This window comes from Stegastes partitus, unplaced genomic scaffold (assembly GCF_000690725.1).
Source record: "Stegastes partitus isolate 25-593 unplaced genomic scaffold, Stegastes_partitus-1.0.2 Scaffold776, whole genome shotgun sequence".
NCBI classification, from domain to species: Eukaryota; Metazoa; Chordata; class Actinopteri; family Pomacentridae; genus Stegastes; species Stegastes partitus.
Genome location: NW_007578507.1, coordinates 190,226 through 202,267, shown reverse-complemented (window position 1 = coordinate 202,267; position 12,042 = coordinate 190,226). Strand labels below are relative to the sequence as shown.

The following is a 12,042-nucleotide window of genomic DNA, read 5'->3' as shown; positions in this document are numbered from 1 at the left end:
CTCAGTTATATTCTAAACTTTATGGAACAGCTTTTATACAGTTTTAAGAAGTACCAAATACATATATTGCAATTAACACAGAGAAAGTTCACAGTGGATGATGAATTTCTTAGAAAGCAAAGCCTCCTGCTGTCTATGTACGGTGTATGTGGGCAGTGGGTCCTACTTTATATACTGTTGTTTTGTTGGATATCCTTCTTTTTACAGCATGTGAACGCACTGAACCTACAAAAGCAGCACCAGAAAATGGGTTTTTACGGCTCCACTGCTCACTGTTAAAGCTCTCTCTGTATCTGTCACCTGGGCTGAACGCCGGTACTGGACTCTCCGGGACAGAACAGTTTTATTAATGTGTTTTGACAGCTGTGAAATACACGTCACTGTAAGATTGTAACTGAGATGTTAGGAAATAAAGAAAAGTATGAAACTTTGGGGCTATTATTTAAGTTCCTATAGTTAATAGAGGAACACATTTAGAGTTTGGATCATAAAATCACATAACGGAGCCATAAAATACGGTGCTGCTCGATGCCACTGAGCGTACTGGAATGCATCTGTAAAGCACTGATGAGGTTTTTCCAGCCGTCGTAATGTTGACTGTGTATCTAATCTGAGTGATTTAACGGGTAAAACTCTTTACAGCTTCCTGTGCCACTAACAGAACGCTCTGTCATCTTTAAACAGCTCATAACTTTTCTACTCGTGTAACACTGACTGGCACTAAAAACCTTTATTTAATTTCAGCTGAGCTCTCGGCCCCGAAATGTGCCGTAGATAACTCCTACGAGGTGTCTTCCATACGCCACATGAAACACTGTGAATGCACTGTGTTGTACCTGAACAGTATTGTGCACATTAAGAACAAATGCATGGCTATCAGACTGCAGCTTCGTTTCAAACAGCCTACACTGACTGGAGCTAATGCAGACCAAGCACACTGCAGCTACACTCCTGCAGGGTCTTAGGAGGTGAATGTAGCTGATGAGGGTTAAGGTCGCAGCTCCACGGGGGCGACAGATGGAGGAATACTTAACTGATTAGTTTGCTAAGAAGACACGATTAAACCTGAAGCTATACGCTTCACGCTGGGAATACGGGGCAAAAACCTCGAGAGAGACAGGAGATAGTGAACACAAAGGAGTTTACATGTCTGTTTGGGCGATTACACACGTAAACAGGGATCCTTTGGCTGTTTTTCTGTTGTCTTGTTAGTGAAATGAGCAGCTCATATAGGAACCTAAACCAGCACTAGTATCTGTACAGAACGCTGTTCAGTGGAAGCAGTGTGATTCTATGTTTACTGAACGGCTGAAGCTCTATCATAAGCTGTCTGTAGATGGATGGCGGCTTACAGGAGTCGGGCCGAGAGCTTGGTAGGAGGGACCCCAGGGTCTAGGGCCACGGCCTGGAGGGCTGGAGCCAGGGGGGTTGCTGTTGACCCCTGGGAGAGTGATCCCGGCTGTGCTGCCCTGAGAGGTGGGCGAAACCAGGGCAAAGGCGTCGTCCAGCAGGGAGTGCATTTGCTGCCGTGCCTCCTCGATGGAGGGCTGTGGTGGCATGTAGGGGGGCGGGGGAGGGGCATGGCCCGGAGGCGAGGAGGCGTGGGCGAGGAAGACGTCGTCCGTGGGGGAGGGGCTCCTGTGAGGGGATCCCGGGCCTTGGTCAGGGTCCGACTGGAATTAACACAACACATTTACATACGTGGACACTCAGAGAAATAGACGCTACACAGAATAAGAAAGACTGGAAATGTCTGGATGCTTCTGTATCACCCACCACGTAGGCCACGTTGTTGACTCCGGGGCACTTCCTGTAAACGGCGTCGCTGTCGTCAGTGATGAGGTGGTCTTTGTCTGCTTCCATCATGCCTCCGTTCAGATGGTCCTTCATCCTCTGTTTGGGAGAGCGCCTCCCTCGAGCGCTGAGAAACAAACGGAGAAACTGTGTGTGCTGCGTGTATTTCTGATTTGTTTTAGCTGGACCAGAAAACATTGACGCCACACACCAACACACAAAAATAAAACTCCTCCAGCTCAAAATCAAACCAACCACTGACCCAAAATATGAGCCCTCACCTTTTCTTGTGCTCCATGAAGATGGACGGCATCTGAGCATCTGGGTCCAGGATCTTATCGATTTGCGTCTGTGCTTTCTGATAAATGCGATCTTGGTCTTTCGCATCTCCGAGGCCACTGACCATGTCATCCATGGCAGGGAAATCGTAGTGGCCCTTCCTCTTGGCACGTAGACGGATCTTGTTTCGATGGTGTTCGATCTCTGACTTGTGCCTCAGTGCCACCTGAATCTGAGCACAAAATAAAGTCATTAGAAAAAAAGTCCAAAACACGTCAACAGCAGACTGTGAGTAAACTGTAGATTAATTCTGACCAATGACAAGAACTGCAGTCACATAAAAGAATAAATAACATCATGTCTATTTGAACAAATGATCTCCGCCATAAACTATTACTAATTAGGTTGTTCATTCTTTGAGTGAAGCTATTTAAGTTTCTCTGACTGACCAAGAGCTTATTTGGGCTCATTTTATAATCTCCTCATTTATTAATCAAGAAGATGAGATGTTGTAGGTCCTCTGGGAGATAATTCACAGATGCTTTTTTTTTTTGGTTATACAAGACAGATGTGTTTTCAATTTGGTTGAACAGGTAAATTAGTCATGTTTTTAATGAAGACCTATATTCTGTGTAAGCCTGTGTTTCTCCTGTGGGTCTGCAGCGGTTTGATGTCCAGAAACAAGAGCCTAAATCATAGCAAGGCTCCCGTTGGGCCATCTTGGTCCAGCAGTAATAATAAGAAGTCACTCAACTCATAAACAATTTAAAATTTGCTGAGTAATACATGGTTAAAAAAAAATACTTTCACAGTTTTGTAATTGCTTTCTGCAAAGCAAAAAGAAAGTCAGAGGAGCAAACCTCTTTGTTGATTTGGTTTGTGTCGGACAGTTTGCCGTTGATCGGTGGACTGTGCAGTGGTGGGACGGGCATGGGCTGCATGGCGATGAGCTGCACTTTGTTGGGGAGTCTCCTGCTGGCGTCCGTGGCACGAGACATCCGGTCAACATGTTCAAAGATGGAGGCCGAGGACAGCTGCTCGCTTGTACCATTCATAGGAGGAGGACCTGAGGAAGTAAACAAGAGTCACAACGCAGTGTAGACAACACCGGTCCAAAAGCAAAGGTTGATTTAAACTAGGGGGAAGGGATTTCAACTACAGCATAACCATGACAGACACAACATTTACCTCTCACTCCATTGACGAGGCTATATTTGAAATGTATTATAACAAAAGTGTGGCGTGAATGTTTCCGGTGGTAGCATGAAATGATTTCTAGACTTCAAACAACGGCTGCTGCCTTTGTTTGCGACGTGGATTGTTTCCACCCTGTGACTGACAGCTTTGCAGACAGTGATGGATGGTGAGAAGAAGCCGAGAACAAAACTACTACAGAAACAAACAGACAACACACAGACGCAGCTGCTGGAGGTCAGGCCTGAGATCTACTGACACACAGAGGGGAAGTGGACAGACTCTTACCAATTCTATTCTTGCCTGCAAACCACAACAGAAAGGAAAGAAAGTCTTACTGGAGTGAAGGAGATGAAGGAAAAACATCTAAGATAAAAGTGCTTTCTGTACATTGAGAATATAAAAAGAAAGACTCGTGAATTAAGACCCAATTCATGCCTCCATGAATGAAAAAAAGAGACAAAGAGAGAGGAAAAGGGAAGTTTGATAAAAGCAGGTCTTTAGTTCATTAGTCAGAAAAAAAAGCAAAGAAAGAGCTGCTTCAGATAAGCAGGAAAAACACTGATCAAGAGAGCGAATGAGGAAAACGACAGGCGGCGCGTTACGTAACACCGAGTGTGTTTCATATACAGTCTACGAGTAAACAGTGAGCGGAGCACGCACAGGCTCAGGCTGAGATTTATCAATAACAAAACAGAGATCTTTCCTCTGAGGCTGAGTCAGGCTGCTGGAGTCTGGCTGCCTGTCTGCCTCTGAACGCCACTGCAGGCTTGAATCCATCAACAAGCTGTCAGACGGAGTAACTGAAGCTATTCTTTGTCCTCCTCAATCCTTTCTTTGGACTTCTTTCGACCACTGAGAAGAATTCGTACCAGGTGTTTCTTTTACCTCTGTAATTTTTATGTCATTGCTTGGGCTGAAGCCGCACTTCTCCTCAGTCTTTCTGGGCTTAGTCGTGTTTTTTTATCGCTTCACAGTCTCGCCTGCCCTCAATCTGGCCCTGGTGTCAATCAAATCAGGCCTGCTTGAGTTGCTCTCTCTTTATCTCTTTATGTCAGCCAAGTCTCCTGCTTTGCCCCTTCCCCCTCCTCATATTCTCTCTCTGTGTATGGACTGAGTGTTTCACTTGCCGTTTAAAACATTGATGGGGACCTTACGGGTCTGCTTGCCGTCGCTGGGCGTGGCGTGGGCTCTCAGGTTCTCCTCGGTCGATTCACGCTCACTGGAGTGGTCACTTACCACCGAGTCGCCGTCTGACGGGGAGACCCTACCCAGAGAAAACACGCACACTTACATGAATAATAGAAAGCCAGGACACACTGACATGCTGGAATGTCATGCATAATCAAACGCAGCGCTTTTCCAGAAAGGTAAAAAGCTGGGAAGAGACTTCTAAGAAACGCTAATGTGGTTTATGACTGACTGAGACGAATGCTCAGAAGGATTCCTAACGACAGAATGATTAAAATCTTCATTTGTCTTGGATGGCTATCAAGTGAGGAGAAACAATTCATGTCAATCCCCCATCTAAATCTAGCTGGTGTTGTAAAATACATTAGTGGCAGAAATTAACTCTTGCATTAAGCAGTAATTGCTGCACTAACGATTTGATGTCATTCATCTAATAAGCAGAAGAGTTAGTGCTCTGAGGAATGTTGACAACGGTGCACAGACTCACTGAAGATTCCTCAATGAAGCAAACACATTATTTCAGTTAGATGAATATCTGCTGTGCATACATTATGCAGATCAGTGTAAACGTTTAACAAGTGTGGCCGGGGTTAAATAAAATCTACAAAATACAAAAGATATCTGCCTTAACTTAATATAAGTGATACAGGCCTGTCTGCGAAAGCAAATGTCGACCCCTCACTCTCTAGTGCATAAATAATTAATCAGAGGATCTGTCTAAAGCTTTCTGTCCGGCTGACTGACTGTCCCAATTGAGTTGAGTGAAAAATCTCCTCAGTAGGGCAACAACAAGCTCTATGAAAGATCTAAATACTAAACATTTATGTTGGAGAAGCGATTAAAAACAGTGTTATTCAACATGTGCAGGTGAAACGAGGACGATCTGGGACCATAAGTGAGTAAAACACGATAATAAAATGGACTGGTGGCGATTATAAACGTATATCAGTATATAGAATATCACTAAAAAAGTGGAAAAATAAAACAATACAGAATCATGAAACAGACTGTTAGAGCTAATTCAGGGCTTCTCTTCAGGACTTTTTCTATGTGTGCCTTAATATAACTTCTGGTACTGCCTCTGTGCTGCCAGCAGCTCTGACCTTTCTCGCCTCCGGCTGCTGCGGGACGCCTTGGTGGAGGACAGCGACGCTTTGGAAATGGGCGTAGGGATCTCCCCGTTCTCCGATGGACTGAGGCCATCTTTAATGGACACAGGGAGGGGCCCAGGACCAGGCCCAGGCGGGACAGACTCCTGGATCACCATGACATCATCTTTACTCTGCTGGCCAAGATGCAGCTTGGCGAAGTCGAAGCCTTTCACACTGGGAGCCTGCAACTAAGGAAACGGGCAGAAGGGAAGGAAACAAAGTCAATAGGGAATGGAAAGAAAGGCAGGGCAGAGGCAGAGCAGACAGGGAGAGAAGACACTATGACTATTTATTTAAATTGAGGGGGATGACACAGCGTTCACCATCATTAACAGGACTGTAAGTGACACCACTGCATCATGGCTTTAACCTGTAGATTTTAAATCCATTGGTAAAGTTAAGATACCCTGGATATAGGAATAACATGATGCTGACAGCTCATGCACTGAAACTCCATTAAGACCCAGATTTGTTAGTGACAGCCGGATAGACCGACGAGTTTTGAGACATAATGAGGCTGAATGACTGATGAATGGCTGCAGAGGAGGGACACTCAGACAGACATGAATGAATAAAGAGAAAGTCTATGAGAAAGCAGGACAGGGAGAGATTTGGGTAAACACTGAGCTGCTTTCTTTCCTTTGAGGCGGTGGGGGATGGAGGCTGGGGATGGGAGCAGCGAGACTATCAGAGTGTAAAGCCCTCAGGACTTTCCAACAGCGAAGGAGTAAACAGAGGATGTCAGTTTTCAGCGTGTGCGACTGCCGTTTGTGAAACTCTGCTCCTGTGCCACCGGATCGTGGCTACGAGAGACGAGGAGAGTGACGCGGCGTTTTCCTGCTAATTCGCTAAATTACGCTCTTTGAGTTTACTGAAGCCAAATGTGCGGCTTAGAAGAAGCTTGTTGGTACAAAACTGCTAATCCAGTGTGATGCTTGTCAGTATGAAACCGCTAATCCTGGGAGAGAGTAAGTGTGCTGCTCTTCACGGCACATAAACAGCCTCTGAGAGGGAAAACATTGAGAAAGCTGCAGCTGAAATGCTGAACCGTGTTTCCCACTTTACACTCAGTGATTTCTACCGAGCCTCGTCTGAAAGTAAACTGGGGAATCAGTCACAACAAACAGTTTGCATATGTTCAAAATGACGCCTACACATTTACTATTCCACATCACGGCGACACAAAAGGATCTATAGATGATAAACACACCACAGGCTGCAGTAAAACACATGATCTGCATAACAGTAGATGTTCTGTCTGGTTATCCTAACGGGGGGAGGAAGGATTCTAACATCTACGAACATAAACAAGCTCTAGTCTCCAGGTCTGTCACACGATATACCTCCGCCTTCACTCTTCCTCCTCCTTTAGACAACACTTTGGTTTTCTCTTCTTTCTTCGTTCCTCCTGCTTTGCTCATCACAGCTCTGCTCTGCTGTCTTCTCTGCTCTCCTGGTGTCATTACTTTGCTTTTAATTTTCTCTTTTTTGTCATCTTCCTCCTCTTCTTCTTCTTCCTCTTCTACTTCCTCATACTCCTCCTCCTCTTCTTCTTCTTCTTCCTCCTCCTCCTCCTCTTCCTCCTCCTCGGTGTTCACACTCTGTTTGCTCTTCAGAGGAGCTACTGGTCTCTAAGCAGAAGCAGTGATGGACAGGACAGTTCTAGTGATGAGGCAACACGCTGATATATTTGTTTACATCGACTGGTAAAACCCCAGATTATGAAAAACTGACTTCTGCTCAATAAAACACGTCTTGTTCTGCACATGGATGTTTTGGATAATACACCACTAATAAGCTACTTCAAACACAAACAAGCTGGATCTATTTTCTACCAACCACCAGACACTGCTGTGTACCTTCCCCCCTTTAACCTCCATCTCCTCCCCCTCTTCCTCCTCCTCCTCCTCCTCTTCTTCCTCTTCATACTCCCCCTCTTCGTCCTCACTAAACTCAATATCCTTTTCAGTTGGAGGGAGTCGCTGGTGGAGAGAGGTCCTTGATTCTCTGAATGACGTAGCAGACTGAGAGAAGAGCAGCGGTGTCAGGTGACAGATGATTGTGTTGGGCAGATAGCAGAAGACTAAGAGACAGCCACTGCTGCACATTAGATTTAGTGCATTGAATTAAAGGGAAGGACTTCTGTGCAGAAGTGGACGAGAACAGAAGCCAGACACAGACAAAGAAACAACCGGCATGTCTTGCAGCTGAAACATAAACAGGCTGGTTATAATTCAGGACACATTCAAAAATTATTCTCGTGTTGGAGTGGAGCGCTGTTCCAACCTCCAGCTTCATGGCAGAAGAGTTCCTGGGATCTGACTGAAAACAGCAGCTGAGACGGAGCACTGCAGGTGTGCACGACTCAGACAGCGATTCGGTTTCTGCACAAACCTCTCTGGTGCTGTTGGGTCCAGTGCAGCACCGTAACGACCCAACACACCTGGCATCAGTCGTCTACATCTCCTCCACATTAAAGCAACTACACCACACATAATGGGACTAAGGTTTGTCCATGACGACAAAACAAAAACATGCCAAACACTGTAAAACGACTGTCTTCAGGCGCTGGCGTTGCATAGAGCTCCTGTTATTTAAACCCAAACTGTAATGCAGTGTTACGTAACTCCTGCTTTGTCTTTGTTTCTCTTAATAACTTCACAACGTGCTCCTGAAAGAGAAACCACGTGTTTCCAGAAATGTAAATATAATATATGACCTGTCATTTCATTATAAAGACCTCCTCCAGTGAAATACAAGCTGTTGACGTGTCTATATAGTGCTTTTTTTTTAATATGCTGGAAGACATATATTGAGCAAATAAGCCATTAACGCCATAACGGAGCATTTCGACCTTGCATGAATATCTCAAAACATTCAGATGTCCAAAGTTTCATATATAAGAAACCAGTCCTGTCAACTTGCATCATACGGCTTTCTATATTCTTCAGAGTCATTTTAAATCATTTATGGCCGAATTACTCCAATATTACAGTTAACCATTGTGTAGCTTTACAGTGGTTAAGCAGTGAGCTGTTGAGGTCCAGGTGAGTGAAGAGAGAGAGAGAGACAAGGACTTCTTCATTTTTAGGTAGAAAAGGATTATTTTCATGGATAAAACTTAAAATGTAACCGTGGTGTACAGAAATTAGTTTTAAAGGTTAAGTCAATGACTGTAGAGGAAGGTGTTCAACAGGATGGCTGTAGGACCTCAAATGACAGAAGAGGAAGAAATCTCTGTTGTGCTTTATAACCTTAAGGAAACAGGGGCATATGCTTTAAACTAAGAGGGACAGAAAACAGCCTCACTGCAGCCAAATGGCATAATTTATAGTTTAAACGAGGACACTAACAAAGGAGAGGCTTTCCAGTCCTCACAAACTGAAAACAAACTCACACAAAGACAAACTGCAGAGCTGGGCTGTTTCTGCTTCAAGCAAAGAAAGAAAGTGAGGAAGGAAACATCAGAAAAGTTCTGAATAAAACTAGAGAGCAGCCGAAGCCCATCTCCTGTCCAAACAGCATCATGAGCTGTAACCCAGCACATGTCCTGTAATGAGTCTTCCTACTGGAATCATTAAAGTTTTACTAATCCCATCCAAAAGAAGAAATTATAACATCCACATTTACTGCCGTCCTGCGGCGCCCTCACGCCGATGACAGATACACCTCATTAATCAGCGGGTTAGTTAAATTTTAAAGGGATCACATCACACACGGACTGATGAAAACCTTTCTTTGCAGCATTTAGGCATGTTTGGAAACTGGTTTGGCTACGAGCACAACGCGACACAGCTCAGCACACACAATAAACACATGACACATGCAGTTATATTGGACGTCGTAATTCAGTGTCAACAATGAGTAAGTATTATAACTGGGGCAATTATGATCTCCCCCAGAAGGGAAGCAAGTCAGATGGATAGCTATGAAGTATAATTTTATACATCTTTAATGCATTAATATAAAAGCCTGTTTATTTATTTATTCTTTCTTTTTTCTCTTTCACTATCATATTGTTACTCCAGTTCTTTGGATTTAACCTAAAAAACACATGTTGAATAACAAGAAAAAAGAAGCCAGTGTGGCCATAATGAGCGCACTGAATGAAAGATAAATAATAATAATATACTTTATCTGCTTAACGCTTTAATTTTAACCTGCGGATGCACTGTTTTTACTTCTCGATGACCGATGTTCCAAAGATGACTGTGGTAGAAACATGAACGTGGACATATTTCCACGGTTGGAACTCTACCTTCTGCCTCTGCTGAATGGAGGTCATAGCGTCTGGCTGGAACTCCAGCTTGTCTGTCCGACACAGTTTCCAGTAGAGGATGGAAATGATGACGATGACCACGAGGAGGGGAATCACCACGCCGATGACGACCCACATGTTGGTGTTCTCGGTGTCGGACGGCGAAGAGGCCACCTTCTCCACCGCTTCAGACGAAAGACGGAACAAAGTTTTAATTTGAGCTTCGAATACAAATATGGCACGTTCACAAACACCTTTAGGATGTAAAACTTAGCGCTATCTTGCTGCTGCAATCTTCAGAGCAGACCTTCATTAGTTTTAATTAACACTCATTTCATCCCCAGGGAAAGCACCGTAAGAGAACGCAGTCAGCACACACACTCAACTCCCTGGAGGTGCTCTCATTAGTCCTTCATCCCTTGTTTAGATTTTTAATGAGGAAGACAGGGTTTTGGTGCAGTGTGTACAAAGGTAGGTAATTAGCTCCAATGCTACTATAAACATGCAAAGAAACACATGGAGCCAGTAGTTGTTGTTTTTCTGACTCGGACCTTGAGAACAATTAGACACCAGACCTATATCGAGACACCAGCGATAAGTGTACCAGTAGTAAACATAAGGAAATATAAATATAAAACAAGCATGCAACCAAAACAGGGCGAGTGCCTGTTGTTGTAGGGACCGTTCCCTCAGTCACTACATTATTTAGCTACTCGTGGACATCGCTTATCTACTATGCAAGGGATACTCACGCTGTGCCAAGATGCCCTGCACACGATATCCCAAGACGATGGCAGCCCTCTGAACATCCAGGTTGTTTAGCAGGTTAGCTGTTTGGTCAGCAGGCATCCTCTGGCCGCTGGGACCCTCCACAAAATACACTATTTCTAAGGGGTGGTCCGCGCCCACCAGCCGGCTCGCGCTGACAACCTGGAAGTGAAAACGAAGAAGAAAATAGCATCATATGGGATCATATGGTGTATGCACCGATATGAGAGTGTCCAGGTGAGTGGATAGTCGGAGAAATGTACAAATACTATGAGAAGTATGTATGGAATAACTCCAAACAAACATCCAATGCCTCATAAAGGCACCCATCAGAGCAGCTTTAATCATCTCTGGACAAACCATGAACTGCTTGTATTAAGCTACTGAACTATTTCTTCAGGTGATAAAAGAAGATGTGATCAGGATGTAGGAGCTCCTGACTGCATTCTAGACTTGTTTAGCTTCTATTTGTTTGGGGGCATTAATAAGCAGAAGCACAGTGAGGAAACTGAACACATTATTCTGTATGCAGAGAGGATGCCAGGGTTCTATATTCCTGGGCTGTAATGCAATTACAGAGCAATCCCCACACCTAATGACTATTATGTGAAGTCTCTAAGTAGTGTCCACCCCTCTTTTAAACAGCTGGCAGACATCTTGTGCCATTTTCCAAACATTAACATGTACAGATGTGGGAAACAGGCTGAAGGAAGCTTAGCAGACCCTGTTTCCTAATCACCTTGCCCAGAGACAGAGGCCTGCAATCCTCACAGTTTTGGGGTTTTCAGCAGTCATCTTGCTAAAAGCCTTTACGTCTCCGCTGATGATCTTCTGCCACCACATTTCTGCTTTTCTTTGTTTTTTCTGATTTGTTTCCAGCTTTGAGACCAAACACCCAGAAAGGTGGAGAAATGTGAGCTTGAGTTCCAGCTCCGTGTTTGACCTGATGTTCCCGTTTGTTGCCGTACCCTCTAAATGTTTCCCATCTGAAACATTCACAGCTATCGGGCAGCGCTCAAGCAACTGGAAAAGATGTGCTTCCAAAAATGAACACAGGATTCATGGACGATGACGCACAAGCCTCTCTAAATTAAGAATGGAATGTCTGATGAAGGGCCTAATGAGTAAAATGTCACAGTTCCAGTAATAAAGATGGCTTTTTAATGGTGAATGTGGTACCTTATTCTCTATGGAACCCTGCAATGTTAATCATTCTAGAGTTTTTGTGACTGCAGAAACTAAAATCAAGGCCCCGATGATGTGGCCTTCCCAGCGTCCCTGTGCTGTACTGAAAGCCATTATACAAACACTGGATTAAACATCACAGTGGATCTACAAAACTATTTTAAAAAGTCAATGAACATTTATTTTCTCTTAATGCCTGCAGGCATCAAAACAACATGCCAC

At 44.2% G+C, this 12,042-nt stretch overlaps 1 protein-coding gene across 1 annotated transcript in view; it reads right to left on the bottom strand.

The window, feature by feature from the left end:
- Nucleotides 1–12,042, bottom strand: part of LOC103364752 (UPF0606 protein KIAA1549-like) — a 38,363-nt gene that overhangs the window by 5,900 nt on the left and 20,421 nt on the right. The window contains exons 10-17 of the mRNA XM_008291994.1: nt 10,620–10,797; nt 9,868–10,052; nt 5,562–5,797; nt 4,398–4,534; nt 2,934–3,139; nt 2,076–2,305; nt 1,777–1,921; nt 1,353–1,673 (exon numbers count right to left, since the gene is read on the bottom strand). Coding sequence (XP_008290216.1) covers nt 1,353–1,673; nt 1,777–1,921; nt 2,076–2,305; nt 2,934–3,139; nt 4,398–4,534; nt 5,562–5,797; nt 9,868–10,052; nt 10,620–10,797 — 1,638 coding nt within the window. The remainder of the gene's footprint in view (nt 1–1,352; nt 1,674–1,776; nt 1,922–2,075; nt 2,306–2,933; nt 3,140–4,397; nt 4,535–5,561; nt 5,798–9,867; nt 10,053–10,619; nt 10,798–12,042) is intronic.